The sequence below is a fragment of the Rhinolophus hipposideros genome (assembly GCF_964194185.1).
Source record: "Rhinolophus hipposideros genome assembly, chromosome: 5".
Taxonomy (NCBI): Eukaryota; Metazoa; Chordata; class Mammalia; order Chiroptera; family Rhinolophidae; genus Rhinolophus; species Rhinolophus hipposideros.
Genome location: NC_138051.1, coordinates 2,564,526 through 2,580,255, shown reverse-complemented (window position 1 = coordinate 2,580,255; position 15,730 = coordinate 2,564,526). Strand labels below are relative to the sequence as shown.

Below are 15,730 nucleotides of genomic sequence, written 5' to 3'. Positions count from 1 at the left end.
TCTTCACCTTAAGCAAGCCCTGTCCATAGTTGCTGTGCATTTAGGTTAGTACACCTTTGAAATAAGCCAAAACCACCCTCAAGAGAGTACATAATCTTGTTAACTATCTGTAATCCAATCCCTGTCTTGCTTTCTCCCACCTCAGTGTAATCTTCTGTAGTTCTTTCCTTTCAAATGTATTAAAAAAGCTACAAAACTATTATTCTCCAGAACATTTGAGATGTTGCTCCCCAGTATATGTTGTCAGTTTGGCTCAAAAAAACTCTTATGAAATTTTTCTACAGTTTTGAACATTCTTTCATTGACAGTCTCTACCTATCAATAATTACTCTAAATGTAAATTGATTGACTTTTCCAAGCCAAAAACATAACGTAAGTGGATGGATTTAAAAAAAAACAACTATATGCTGCCTATAAGAGACTCACTTCAGCTTTAAAGACACACATAGTCTCAAAGTGAAGGGATGGGAAAAGATATTGATGCCAGTGGGAACCAAAAGACAGCATGAGTATTTATACAAAATGGACTTGAAGCAAAAAAACACTAACAAGAGACAATGAAAGTCATTATATAATGATAAAGGTGTCAATTTATGAGCAAGATATAATAATCATGAATATACATACACCCAAGCTTAGAGCCCATAAATATATTAAGCTAATACTAACAGATAGGAAGGGGGAAATAGACACCAATACAATACTAGTAGAGAATTCCATATCCCACTTTCAACAATGGATCGATCATCCAGAGAGAAAGTCAACAAGGAAACACTGGACTTGAACCATACTTTAGACCAAAGGAACCTAGCAGACATATACAGAACGATCCATCCAACAGCAGCAAAATACACATTTTTCTCAAATGCACATGAAACATTCTCCAGGATAGATCATATAATAGATCATAAACCAAGTCATAGCAAATTTAAGAATATTGAAATAATACCAAGTATCTTTTCCAACGACAATGGCATGAAACTAGAAATAATTAAAAGGAGAAATGGTGGAAAATTCATAAATATGTGGAAATTAAACAACACACTCATGAACAACCAATGGGTCAAAGGAGAAATCAAAAGGGAAATTTTTAAAATCTTGAAACGAACAAAAATGGAAACACAACAACATACCAAGACCTACATGGTGCTACAAAAGCAGTTCTAAAGAGGAAGTTCACAGCAATATATGCTGACATTAAAAAAAAAAAAAGAAAGAAAGTGAAAAAAAAAGGAAAGATCTCAAATTAACAACCTAACTTTATGCTCAAAGGAACCAGAAAAACAGGAACAAACAAAGTCCCCAATTAGCAGAAGAAAATAACAAAGATCAGAGCAGAAATAAATGAAACAAAGACCGGAAAACAAGAGAAAAGATTAATGAAACTAAGAGGTTGTTTTTTTTTAAGAAGTGTAAAATTCACAAAACTTTAGCTAGACTCACCAAGAAAAAAAGAAGAGAAGACTCAAACAAATAAAATTAGAAACGAAAGAGGAGAGATTACAACATACGCAGTCTGACGATTACAACATACAAGATATGACAATTAAGTTCCCGAACTTGTTGCAACAATGTTGCTAACCTTTTTTTAACATCAGAGGGATTATTTATTATGAATTTGTGCCAACTGGACAAACAGTTGACCAAGTTTACTATTTGGAAGTGCTGAAAAGTTTGCATGAAAAAGTTAGATGACCTGAACTTTTCGCTAACAATTCATGGCTCTTACATCATGACAATGCACCAGTTCACAGCACTGTCTGTGAGGGAGTTTTCAGCCAGTAAACAAATAACTGTATTGGAACACCCTCCCTACTCACCTGATTTGGCCCCCAATGGCTTCTTTCTTTACCAGAAGATAAAGGAAATATTGAAAGGAAGACATTGATGACATTGAGTACATCAAGGGTAATACAATGGCAGCTCTGATGGCCATTCCAGAAAAAGAGTTCCAAAATTGCTTTGAAGGGTGGACTAGGCGCTGGTGTCAGTGCTCAGCTTCCCAAGGGGAGGACTTCAAAGGTGACTGTAGTGATATTCAGCAATGAGGCATGGAGCACCTTTTCCAGGATGAGTTCGCGTATTTAATTGTCTGACCTTTGTATACCACAGAAATACAAAGGCCCTTAAGAAACCATTATGAAAAATTAGATGCCAACAAATTAAATAACCTAAAAGAAATGGATAAATTCCTGGAAATATACAACCTATCATGACTAAATCATGAGGAAATAGAAAATTGAACAGATTAATGAGTTAGGAGATTGAATCAGTAAACAAAAACTTCCCAACAAAGAAAAGCCCAAAACCATATGGTTTCACTGGTGGATTCTACCAATCATTTAAAGAAAAATTAATACCAATCTTTCTTACACTCTTCAGAAAGATTGAAGAGGAGGGAATGCTCCCAAACTCATTTTACGAAGCCACCATTACCCTTATACCTAAGCCAGGAAATGATACTACAAGAAAACTATAGACCAATATCCCTGATGAATATAGATGCAAATATTCTCAAAAAATAGTGGTAAACTGAATTCAACAGCACTTTGAAAATATTATACGCCACAATCAAGTAGGATTTATTCCTAAAATGCAAGGATGGTTTAAAACATGCAAATCAATAAATGTGATATGCCACATTAACAAAATGAAGGATAAAAATTATATAATCATCTCAATAGATGCATAAAGCATTTGCCAAAATATAAAATCCTTTCACAATAAAAACACTCAACAAATTGAGTATAGAAGGAACATACTTCAATATAGTAGAGGCCATATATAAAAAGCCCACAGTTAACGTTATACTCAATGATGAAAGGTAAAAGCTTTTCCTTTATGATCAGAAACAAGACAAAGATGCCCACTTTCACCACTGTTATTCAACACAGTACTGGAAGTCCTCGCCACAGCAATCAGGCAAAAAAAGAAATAAAAGGTTTTCAGATCAGAAAGGAAGAAGTAAAATTGTCTTTGTTTAAAGGTGATATAATCTTGATGGACCTACAATTAGATTGCTAGAATTAACAAATAAAAATATAGAATATCCAGTTAAATTTGAATTTCAGGTAAATATGAAACATTTACTGTAAGTATGTCCCAAATATTGCACAGGACATACTTATACTACAAAGTTATTAGAGGTCTTCAGGGCCAACTTGGAAAGGGATTTATTAGTCCCATGCCTCTAATCTGTTCCCTAAAATAATCCTCCCTTTTAACAATCAAAACAAACATTACCAAGGAACAGCAACAACAAGAAAAAAAACATTTGACAAGTCAAGTAAAAATAACAGAGAATAAACACATTTAGTAAAGGGTTGCCTAATGAACTCTCCACAAAATGTTAACCAAACAGAGAATCACAAAGGAGGCTAGTGTATCCTAGGATAACAAAATACAGCGAGGAGAACTCAGCAGTAACACTTGAAGGTCAATATTGTCCTTGAGACATACCCAGCAGCAAACTGGAAGTTATCCATCAAGGGCACACAACAGGTCAGAATTGAGTGCTCCAGAATTGAGGGTCCTGGGTGGCTGCCACCATGTGGGGCCTTCATTTTGATAAAGCTCAAACTGTTAAAAAAAAAAGGAGACCAACTGAAAGACAAAGCTGAATTTATTAAACTTGCTAAGCAATAGAGACCTGCATTCATTTGGAAATACCATTTTTCCCAAATAATGTTTCAGCCAGTCTTACATATGTTAACACTGACTATGCACAGAGGATTCTGATTGGTTCTAACAGAAGAGGAAAAGATTCAGATTGGCTTGTAGACCAATGGTGTACTTACATTCTGTAAGTCTGGCTTATTCTGGCCTCCTGGTCCCTGGTGTGATTTTAAAAATTGAAATTGAAATATAATATTCACCCTTTTAAAGTGTCCAATTCAGTGGTTTTTACTCTAGTTAAGAAGTTGCAACCATCACCACTAATTCCAGAGCATTTTCCTCACCCCAAAAAGAAACTCTGTACACATTAGCATTCATTCTACATTTCTCCTTCCCCTCTGTCCCTGGAAACCACTAATCTGCTGTCTTTCTCCATGGACTTGCCTATTCTGGACATTTCATATATAGTAAATTGAATCACATAATACATGAACTTCATATAATGTGGTTTGGCTTCTTTCATTTAGCATAACGTTTTCAAGGCTCATCCGTGTTACAGCATGTATCAGTGCTTCATTCCTTTTTTGTGGCTGAATAATATTCCACTATGGATAGACCACATTTTGTTTATCCATTCATTGGGTGATGAATGTTTGGATTATTTCTACTTTTTTGGCTATTATGAATAACACTGTTATAAACATTCATGAGCAAGTATTTGCATGGACATATATTTCAATTTTCTTGGTTATGTACATAAGAGTGGAATTTCTGGGTCACCTGGTAACTCTATGTTTAACTTTTTAAGGAGCTGTTTTCCAAAACAGTGACATCATTTTACACCAGCAATGCATGAGTGCTTCTTTTCACAGACATGAAGTATGCTTCCTTAAAAAGACACTCAGAAATCTCCAAAGTGAGGTAAGCACAGATTATTTAGGAGAACTTCTGCAAGGGATAACCGATTCCCTTTTCGTGCCAGCTACAATTCCCACAGTGGGAACAGTACAACTAGAAAAGTTCAAAGTTGTCTCTGACCTACCGGAAATCACGTATGACCCCACTTCTGATCTGAAAGCCCAATAAACTAACCTAAATTCATTAATTAGACTTGTCACAGACAATCACATAGACTGTGATTTCCTCTTGGTCAACCCAGGGGAAATCCGGGCTATAGCAAATACTACTTCCCTAAGTAAATACTCCAGGGAAAACATTAAGAAGTCACCTGACTCTAAAAGGCCCAGCTGAATTCTGGGACATGGTTTGATTGCCTGGATTTAATTATCTAGGTCCTTGGCTTCCAGACCTAGCAAAAGACTAACAGTCATTTTGATTCTGATAATTGCCTTTGTTACAATTGGCCTAAAAGCCTGTCAGAATCTTAAATCCAGTAGGGCACTACTCGTGAGTCAGCCATTGGCACATCAGATGGTCCAATAATTCATCCTACAACAGAAGAAGAAAAGATTAATCTTGGTTCAACTATAGACTACCTTCAATTATAGAAGTGGGTGCTCTTTTTAAGATCAGCAAATTGATCTTCATCAGCAAAACCATAAGCAGTGGTGAAAATCTGGATATAACGGATGAATATTCTGCCAACTAACTTTATCTGTACTTGACCAAAAAGGAGGTCTCAGAAAGAAGAGCCCCCGATCCCTGGAACTGCTGTGATGCTCACAGCTAGACCTCAGTATTATTACAAGCTGGTCTGATGCTCATAGGCCACTTTATTCTCCAGTTCTTTTCTTACAGAACACGAATCTCATACAAGGTTATTCTGAGAACTTGATAAAATGAAACAAAATAAGTCCACTTTCAGAGAGACAGAAGTAGAATGGCTAAGGGGAGAGGGGAATAGTTTAATGGGTACAGTTTTGGTGTTACAGGAGGGAAAGAGCTATGGGGGTGGATGGTAATGATGATCACATAACATTAGGAGTGTATTAATACCAGTTACCTGTAAAATGGGTAATGGTAAATTTTATGTTGTGTGTATTTTGCCAAAATTTTTTTAAAATGGAAAAAAACAAGGCTACTTCATAGTTTCATCTAAGCACAGGTAAAAACAAGGTCATCGAGCTACCCGCCAAATACCCAAACATAGAAGTGTCCCCATTTTCTGACAGCATCCACTCTACAGCTGACCATCCTCTAAATCTCTCAACCAAAACCCAAATCCTATAATAAGTTCTTTCTAACATCCTCGTATTGAGCTGTCCTACACTTCCCCACTGCAATAAATAATGAACCCAACTTGTCTAACTACAGGTATGTTCTTCATGCTCTTTGGCTGAAGGGCACTGACAACATATGAATTATATTTCTTAAAAGCAAAGAGCAATACAAGTTGTTTATATGTTTCCTTAATTTTTATAAAATAAGCGTTCTTGTAACCACACCCAGGTTAAGAAATACTATCAACCGTCCTAGAAGCCCTCCACATGTCCCATTTCAATTGTAACCCACTCCCTCCCCCCAAAGGTACCCATTCTCCGGACTCTTATAGTAATCATTTCCTTGTTCTTCATAGATTTGTCACCAAATGTGTATTATTCATTTCTTAAAATTTGATATATCTTTTAAGTTTCTTTTAATCTACAAGTTTCCCCTCCATCCCTTTTTCCCCCCTACAATTATTTGTTGAGGAACCTAGGCCTTTAGACCTAGAGTTTCCTAAAGTCTGAATTTTACTGATTACACACTTATTTTTCTGTTCAACGTGTTTCTTTATTCTCTGGGTTTATTGCAAATTGGCAGCTGGACCCAGAGGCTTGGTCGGATTCTGGTTCAGTCCCTTGCAACCCCATAGGCAGTGTTGGGTTCTTTCATCAGGAAGTATATGTCTGGCTTTCTCTGCTTTTGTGATGTTAGCAGTTGTTGGGTGCCATGCCCAGATCCATTCATTTATTGGTGTTGCAAAATAGTGACATTCTAATTCTATTATTTCTTTTGAACTTATTAATTGGAATCCTTTTATTAAGAGATACTTCTCATCTACTATTAGTTTATCTATAGATATAGTTCATGTAGGAAAGGCAGGATAAACGCTGGGTTTTCATCTTTCAAGATAGTGAATTCGTTCCTCTCAAGGTAACCAGCACATTTTTAAAAATATCCTTATGAACTTGTAGATACAAACATATACTTTTTAAATTTTTTATTTAAAAAATAAAAAATTTGAACATTGGGGAACAGTGTGTTTTTCCAGGACCCATCAGCTCCAAGTCAAGTTGTTGTGTTCAATCTAGTTGCGGAGGCCGCAGCTCACTGGCCCAGGTGGGGATTGAACCGGCGACCTTGGTGTTATGAGCACTGCGCTCCCACCACTGAGTCAACTGGCCACCCGATAGATACAAACATATTTGGTGGGTTTTAACTAATGGAATTTATTATTGACACTCAAATTGTCTTACATTTTTTATCTTAACCTTTTCTGTATTAAATCTATATCTCTTTCATTTTTCTAGATCAAAAATTCTGGTTCTCAAGGATACAGGGGATGATGAATTAGAATAGTCTCATTATTAATTACTTATTTGTTTTATCCCACATTACACTATAGTCTCAAAATAGAAATAGTAGTATTACTAATACCACTATGATTACTGAGAACAGTTACATAAATTATTGTGCATATGTTATCCCCATTCCTCTCTCACTTTTTTTACAAAAAAGGTTGGTAAACATTTTCTTTTTTCAGTGTTTTAATTATTTTAAACTGCATAACTCGGTGGTTTTTAGTATATTGAAGAAGTTATATAACCATCACCATTATCAAATTTCAGAATATTTCTATCACCCCCTAAAAGAAACCCTGCACCTTCTACTCCTCCCGCCCCAGCCCCTGGTGACCACTAATGTACTTCCTGTCTCTCTGGATTTGCCTGTTCAGGACATTTCATATAAATGGAATCATAGAATATGTGGCCTTTTGTGCCTAGCTTCTCTAGGCTCCCCTATGTTATAGCATATGATACAAGTCAGTTTTTAAGTAAAAAAATAAACCAGTACAAGAATGATTGGGTACCAAATTTGTCGTCTCTCTCCAAAAAGAGGCTGCCCGCACTGACTTTGGCTCATTCCTTGCGGTGGCCTGAAACCCCTGTTGAGTGGAAGCTATCTACCCTCGCCAGAAAGCACAGTGCACAAAGGGTAACTGCTGGCCACCACACAATGCTTCAGGAAGAAAGCTGGGCTGGGGGTCACATCCCAAGATGCATTTCCTCTCGATCCCTTAGTCAGAACAGCTACTGGCTATGTGGGTCTAGACTCTACCCCTACTTGGTGCCACTCTCTGCCATCCCAGAAGGACAGGGGCTTTCAGCTTTGAGATCTGGGCCACAGTCTGTTTTGGGGGCTCGACAATCAAAGACTTTGTTCTCCATCTGTGACCCGCCTTGGGTTCTCATATGGCTGCAGGGCCTGAGCCAGGCGTGACTAGTAAGGAACAGACTACAACTCTGAGCTGAGAACCTTTCCTCCCCCTGCACTGACCAGGGCCTATCTGTTGGACCCAAGTGAGACAGTCTCTCTCCCTGCATGGCACAGCTGTCCCCCAAACCCAGCACCCTCTCCCAGTACCCTCACCCCACCCACCCAGCCCCACCCAGCTCTGGGCCTCCCCCTGCCATAAGCGTCCGCCTGGGACAGCCCTGATCACAATGGGTAGGAGAATGTGTTTGAGTTGGTTTCCCCAAGCAACTTAGGAAGCTCTCAAAGGCAGGGGCCAGCCTTTATCCACTTGATCCTCCAGTGCCTGGTCCAGAAAGTGCTGCCCATCAGTATGTGGTCGGTTAGAGAGGGAGGGAGGCAGTGTCCCCAGCCCGCGTGTGAGCTGGCCAGAGCAGTGGCTTCGCCTCCTCTCCGCCGCCTCCTCTTCTTCCCACAGTGAAACTCGTTACAACATTGGGCACGGGGCGGGAATGTGGATGAACGATAGCTTCATTCACCATGCAGAAGCCTCCACCTAGAGGACTTCTGGATAATATCTTTATTTAGCTCAGGAAGATGTTTCCTACACGTTTCTGGACACGTGGGCATGAATTTTCTATCGCATTCAATAAATTGTTCTTAAGCTCTTACATGATAAATGCAAACATGCAAATATAAATGCAGGTTAAAATGAAAAGCTCCTTGCATACAAACATTTTAAAAAGACGTGTTAATACAGGGCATAGAGAAAGGAGACCAGTAGAAGATGACTGGATTACCACACTCACTCCCGATCTGGTGACGGTGCCTGGATATGGGACCCCTCTGCTCTTTGCTCCTCCCGGGCAGGAACGAGGCCTAGGAAGGTCAGGAAGCAGCTCTGCGACTGCCTGCACAGAGGACGTCAGGCCCCCTAGGCAGTGTCCCAGACCAGTGTGGTCAGATTGCTCGGCTTTGTCTAAGCGGGGAGACCACCTCTGTGTCGGTCTCCTGGGCTGCCTATTCCCTTCACTCTTGATGGTTCCCGATCGGCAAAGAGGTTGGACAGATTCTGGTATGGTTTGTTCTCAGTGTTTCTCAAGCCAGTCAGCCTCCATAGGGAGCCAGCCAGCTGCTGGGCCTGGGGGCTTCCAGAGAGCTCCTCAGAGGTTTCCAGAGGCCTGAGAACCTTCCAACCCGACAGGCCTCCTATCTCAAGCACTACTTCAGAAGGTGCCATCCACGCCTGTGTGGCCCCTGCAGTGTCCACTGTCTGCAGTCAGGATGCAAAGGGGAAAGTCCAGGGTAGGGGGCAGGCACGATCCCTCAGGCTTGCCCACAGCCAGACAGCAAAAAATCAGCCAGACCAATATCTGTGGGTTTCAGGCCAAAGCTTAGACCTCACTAGGTCAGCTGCTGGCCTGTCCAGGAAGCTGGGCCAGGAAGACAGAGTCCAGGCTTCAGGGCTCTCTGTCCCCTAAGAGCGCAACTGAACCTGGAAGTGCTCACAGCAGGCATGCTTCATGGTCAGCCCATAGATGGGGGTCATGTCCACCTTCACACCTGGTGGCACGCTGAACTCCAGCTTCTGCAGCAGGATGGCCAGGAAGAGAAAGACCTCGAAGCGGGCAATGGTCTCACCGATGCACTTCCGCTTCCCCAGGCCAAAAAGAGTCACCTTCTCACTCAGTGCCTTGTCGATAGTGCCATCAGGGGTGAGAAACCGCTCTGGCCGGAACTCAGATGGGTTGTCCCACAGCTTCCTGTAATCAGAGTGAGGCAGCTGAAGTGGCAGCCTGAAGGCTCAGAAGCATTTAATGGGTTGCACCCCAGCCCACAGGAATAGGGGATAGGCAAGTGGCCAGGGCGCTGTCCCTTTTAGACCCTGCGAGGTCCTAAAGCTCAGAAGAGGGAGAAATTTCCGCTACCCCCTTTCAACTTACTGGTCATGGTTGATCTGCCACTGGTTCACAAAGACACAACGCCCCTTGGGGATATAAAAGCCGCTCAGACTTGTGTCTCTTGTTGTACTGGGGAGGGAAGCAGCTCAGTCAAGCTCAGGGCCACAAGGAGATTTCCCTGCCTCCCATACCACGTCCCTCCCACCAGCCCTGATCAGGTACATGCACTGAAGTAAGGCCCAGCACCAGACAGCAGTGGGTCCATGGGGCCTCACCTGTGGGGGATGGTGAAGGGGACAAAGGAGGAGTGTCGGAAGGTCTCCAGGATGAAGGCCTCCATATAGGGCAGCTGGGGTCTGTCAGAGAGCCGGGGCTGCCGTGCCCTGCCAATCACTGTGTCTGCAGAGCACACAGGACCAGACAGATGAAGGAGCCACCCAAACCTTGAGCCAGGCCCCTGCCTTGAACACTTTGAAGGAGGCCACCACCTACCCAGCTCCTCCTGGATCTTTTTCTGCATGCTGGGGGCTGTCACCAGGTATAGAAGGCTCCAGGACATGGCAGTTGTGACTGTGTCAAACCCTGGCCAATGGAGAACAGAGGGAAGTTAGGCGGTTGGTGGATCAGGGCAGTTGGGTGCAGGAAAAACAGCGTGGAGCAGCTCTTACCAGCTCCAAAGAGGTCTAAGACGACAGTAACAACTTGCTCATCCGACAGCTGGATATTGGCATTCTCGTCCAGTTTCCTGTCCTGACAGTGCTCAATCAGGCTGTCTGTGATGTCCCGGATGTAGCCCTGGGTGAGGAAGGCCCACAGGTGAGCAAGATCCTGATCCCAGACCTACCTCTCCATCCAGCCCTGGTTCCTCACCATCCCGGGCACCTTTGTCCAAGAGGTGACCCGCCACCCCCAAAGCTGCCATCCCAGCTTCTCGCTGCCTGTCCAAGGCTCTGTCCTGCCTCAGAATACTGGCAGCCCCAACTCAAGGGACATAGAGTCTGGTATCGTTATCACGTGGATGTGCTCTTTACCCTTCTCTCTCAGGAGACCAGGAGAAGAACTTCTGAGCTCTTCCTCCTCCCCACAACTGGCATAGGGTAAATACTGCTGTCTGATTGGATAGAAAGACTGGTCAAGAAAAAGTTCTATTTCTCTACCATGAATGGAATCCCCTCCACTACTGGCTTCAAAACCCCAGGGTGGAGGTTCCGAGAGCCTGCCAAACCCCATGCTGGCCCAGTTATCTCTGCCCCGCCCCCGACACCCGACCCCACCTGCTCCCCACCACCCGCCTGCCTCTCCCCAGCCTATACCTTTTCAAATGTTTTATAGTGTTCCTTAACCATCTTCTGTGTGAAGAGGAAGAACTTCTCATTCAGGTCCTTGAAGGCACCCAGGGTATAGCCGGGCAGGTAACGGAGGATAGGGAGGAAGTCGCTCAGGTTCCCGGATGCAGTTATCTTCCCAAACTCATCAATCAGGTTGACTATGCTAAGTAGCTCTTGGTCATCGTGGTCATAGCGCTGACCAAAACATATGGCACAGATGACGTTGGCCACTGACACCCCTACATACCTGTAGGGGTCAAAGTGTCCAACCTTTGCCATCAGCTCCTGGAACTTGGCAATGAGGTACTCAGCCTCCTTGCTCACATGCTCCTCCAGGTAGCAGGAGGACATGGAAGCCGGGTCCGAGGCGATGGAGAAACTCTTCAGGGCGTTCTGGGCCAGGCGCCGGCGGGCAGCCCACACTGGTCCAGAGTCTGGGTTGAAGGTCATGCTGTTGCCACCAGAGACCAGGGTGAAGCTGTAGAAGTCAGGCCGGCCCTTGAAATCATCGCTCTGCCGCACCAGGGCCTGCCGGATGGTGTCCAGGCCGCTGAGCACCAGCACAGGTGTGCAGCCAATGCGGATCTCCAGCACGTCCCCATAACGCTGGCTCAGCCGTGACAGCACGAGGTGTGGGCTCTTCCCCAAGGTCAGCATGTGCCCGAGCAGGGGCCAGCCCCAGGGCCCCGGTGGACTCTTCAGGCCTTTGGGGACCCAAGGCCGCCAGGCCCGGACCACCCAGAAAACCAGGCAGAAGATGGCAGAGGCCAGGAGAAGCTCGGTGGCCGAGATGGGGATGGTGAGTCCGAACACAGAAAACATGACCAGCGTAGAGATGGTAAGGTAGCTGCTGAGAGGTGGGCAGGAGGAAAAATCAAGACATCAGATGGGAAGATGTGAGAAGCCAATGTCGTAAAGTGTCAGCATGCTGGTCAAAGCTATTTCCCTTTGAAGAGCGGTCAGATCAATAGATGAAAAGGAACTCTCCCAGAATCCTTAGTTCTCTCTTACTCTAGGAAATCCTTCCAGACCCTGGGACAGGGTGGAGAGGGTAAAGGAGATGAGAAAACCACTGCCAAAGCCATATTGCTCTCAGCCCCAGCTCTCTACTGACCCACAGGTTAAAAGCAGCTGGAGACCAACTAGACTGAGGTTCCCAGTCATGGAAATCCAGGCCGGGGTTTTTGTTGGGCTCAATTCTCAATGAATGAATAGTCTGGATCTTCCTCATTTGCCAATCATGGGAGAGCAGAGACTAATTGAAAGGCTCCCACCAGGCGCCAGCTGCAACTCCAGATTGACATAAGGGAAATTAGGAATGGATCTGAGCTTAACCAGGTTGAAACAAAGGGTGTGCAGATCCATGGACTACTCTCTCCAAGGCATTGGGCTCTGACTGGGACAGCTTCCTGGTGCCCTGGCCTGGAGGTCAGGAGATCCAGTGTTCCAGGCTCTGCGGCATGGCCTTGGACTGGTCATTTTACCTTTGTGGGCTCCAGTGATATCACCCGAGAGAGGGAGTGGGACATGATCTCTGATTCAGGGTGCCCAGCTGGATCTCAGAGAAGAGAACAGCCAGCTCTGACCTGGAGAATCTCACAGTCTGACTAGTGAGGTTCCCCGACAGAAGAGCTGCCCAAGATGGGGAGCTTGGATGGTTCCTACCTCGACTACTATACCGTCTGTCCAGGGAGGCTGCCTGGAGCAGCCAGATCCCAAAGCATACACACTAAGCCTTGACTCCCTGAGGGAACTGGGGACACTGCTGGGCCTTGGTGTGCCATGCTGTCCCCTTCCACACATTGGGTGCCCCAAGGACCTCTAGCCTTTATAAGATGTTAGGAGGCCAAGAGAGATGGGACCTGTTGAGTTTTCAGGGACTGGGGATCCAGGGCCCAGCAGCTGACAGTCTCTCGCACTGAGAGCTCCCCAGTGGAGGACAAAGAAGGCAGTGAGGGGGTATGGAAGGCCCCGGGGCAGCGTGCCCAGGTCTCCTGCTCAGATTGGCCTTTCTGGTCCTGGTCAGCACATCTAGGCTCTGACAGGCCAGCCAGGGCTAGCTTTTAGATAAGGCGTGTACCGCTGGTAAGAATCCAACCTGCCTCGTCCATTCACCCTGACCACCCAGCGAGAAGCCGCCCTCATCACACAGCCTGAGGAGGGACTGCACATGCTTCCAGCTTGGGCAGCCGTGTCCTTATTCCAGCTTCCCAGGTGACCCTGAGGGAGAAGGCCCAAGGCATTCAGAGGCAGTGGGGGGTAGAGCTGGAGCCTGGGCCCTGAGAGGGGGGCCATGTACGTCTAGAGTTCTGGTACTAGCTGTAGGACATTGAGCAAGTCCTGCCCTTCCTGTGGCCTCAGTTTCCCCTCTAGGGAACTGGACTGCTTGGTCATTAGGGCTACTCTTAGCCTTCTTTTCTGAGGAGCTAGACCAGTGACTACCTATATTATATTATGTTATATTATATTATATCATATTATCTGGTCTTATAGTAAAATAAGACTGGGTCTTATATTAATTTTTGCTCCAAAAGACGCTTTAGAGGGGGCCAGCAGGGTGGCTCAAACGGTTGGAGCTCCATGTTCCTAACCCTAAAGGCTGCCAGTTCGATTCCCACATGGGCCAGTGGGATCTCAACCACAAGGTTGCGGGTTCAACTCCCGCAAGGGATGGTGGGCAGCGCCCCCTGAAACTAGAAAACAGCAACTGGACCTGGAGCTGAGCTGCGCCCTCCACAACTAAGATTGAAAGGACAAAAACTTGACTTGGAAAAAAGGCCTGGAAGTACACACAGTTGTGCAATAAAGTCCTGTTCCCCTTCCCCAATTAAAAAAAAAAAAAGTCGCATTAGAGCTGATGGTCAGTCTAGGTCTTATTTTCGGGGAAACAGGGTAGGAAGACCTGGAGGTATCAGTGTTCCTTTTGTTGGGAGGGAAGGGGCAAGCCAGAAGCCGCCCCCACTCACCTGTGGCTGTGCTGAGCTGGGAAGAGTGGTCTCTGGAGCCAGGGACCCCAAAGAAGATCAGTGAAGGCTCCAAGGAACTGTCACCTCCAGAGGGAGAGTGAAGGCACTGCCACCTTTATAGACGGTTTGCGGGCGTGGCCACGCCCCCTGGCGCTGCGATGGGAGTGGGAGCGGCGGCCTGAGGCGGGATGGTCGCTCCGGGGGAACAGGAAGTGGAGGAGGGGGCCTCAGCGAGACAGGTGGAAACCCACCGTGGAGTCTCCGCATCCGAGCGCCGGCACGCATAGGGATGCGGGCTGGGGACACCTGGGGTCCCCTGTGCCAACGTGCCCGTGGACAGCGCAGAGGCCAGCTGAGGAGGGTGTGTGGGAGGACGTCCCAGGACAGCCCGAAGAGGGTATGGAGGGCCCCCATCCCCGGGCACGGACGCCCTCCACCTCATTTTTGTACCCACTGGAAGACTGGGCGTGCAAGTGCCTCCCCCTAACTACTGGGGCGCCGGGGGCAGGCAGGCAGGGCGCGGCTGCCGTGGGATGACCTCCTTCCCCGGGTCACTGAATGCAGGCTCGCGTGAGAAGCGCGGCGACCCCTGGCTCGAGGTCACCCGGGCCGGAAGGCCGGAGGCGCCGATGGGCTGCCCCTTCCCCCAAAGCCCCCGGAGCCCGGGAAGCTGGCAGAAGTCCGCGCCCCCTGACCCGGGGCCGGGAATGGATGGAGAACTTGCATCTCGCGGAGCGCTCACTAGCGGCCCGGCGCCGCCTCTAGGGCCACTCTCGGAGGCTGCAAACCCGGGGTCGCTCCAGCCGGGACTCACCCGCCCTCCGGGGTCCCTCTTGGCGCCCGGGGTTGCTAGCGCTTTGGCCCGGCAGAAAAATAGGGGGACTGCGCGGCTTGCCCCCGGTGGCCAAAGACAAGGTTAGAGGAAGGCCCTGGGGCCGGGCAGGGGAGGGGGCCCAGGGACCGAGGCGGGGGCGCCCGGCACAGATGCCTCCCCAGGCTGGCGTGCACGCGTCTGGAACCTCCCCTCAGGGAGCAGAGGTCACGCGGCAACCCGGCCCCACGTGGCCCGGGGCGCGGTGCCCGGCAGTTGCGTGACAAGAGCCGCGCAGCCACCCAGCCGCCCAACTCCCCGGCCCAGGTGGGGTCCGGGCAGTCACGCAAAGCGGGAGGGGAGTCAGGAGGCGGGGCTCGCACAGGGCCACTCTGGCGGAGCTGGGCGTGGAGGCGGGGATGAAGAGGGAAGAGCCGCGGAGCCTCAAGGGCGTGCAATTGAATGGGTGGGGGGGGGGCGGTGCAAAGGACCCAGGTTTGCGTGCGGAGCTGGGGTTTTGCCTGCGAGCGGGTGCCTGCGTGTGTTGGTATTTTGGGTCCACGCCTGTGGCAGGACACGCAGGCCCAGCGCCGCCCAGCTCGCCTGGCTGGCTGCCTCCGACGCTGTCTCGGTCCCTGGCCAGCCTTCCCGGTGTAGGATAAAGCGGCAGAAAAAGCTCTATTCGCGTGTCTA

General features: G+C 47.0%; 1 protein-coding gene across 3 annotated transcripts; it reads right to left on the bottom strand.

Annotated features, from left to right (window-relative positions):
- Positions 1 to 8,567: 8,567 nt before the first annotated feature.
- Positions 8,568 to 14,314, bottom strand: CYP1A1 (cytochrome P450 family 1 subfamily A member 1; the record flags this gene model as incomplete). Of its 3 annotated transcripts, none has more annotated exons than XM_081048303.1 (8): positions 14,227 to 14,314; positions 11,246 to 12,292; positions 10,601 to 10,727; positions 10,425 to 10,514; positions 10,208 to 10,331; positions 9,975 to 10,061; positions 9,595 to 9,794; positions 8,568 to 8,910 (listed from the first exon to the last, which is right to left on the bottom strand). In XM_081048303.1, the coding sequence occupies exons 2-8, from the start codon at positions 12,080 to 12,082 to the stop codon at positions 8,837 to 8,839; spliced, it is 1,539 nt and encodes a 512-aa protein (XP_080904429.1). In that variant the 5' UTR covers positions 12,083 to 12,292; positions 14,227 to 14,314. The 3 variants fall into 3 exon arrangements, with proteins under 3 accessions (XP_080904429.1, XP_080904428.1, XP_080904427.1); XM_081048302.1 differs by having other exon boundaries at positions 11,246 to 12,110; XM_081048301.1 differs by lacking the exon at positions 8,568 to 8,910 and having other exon boundaries at positions 9,509 to 9,794; positions 11,246 to 12,110.
- Between the last annotated feature and the right edge of the window lie 1,416 nt (positions 14,315 to 15,730).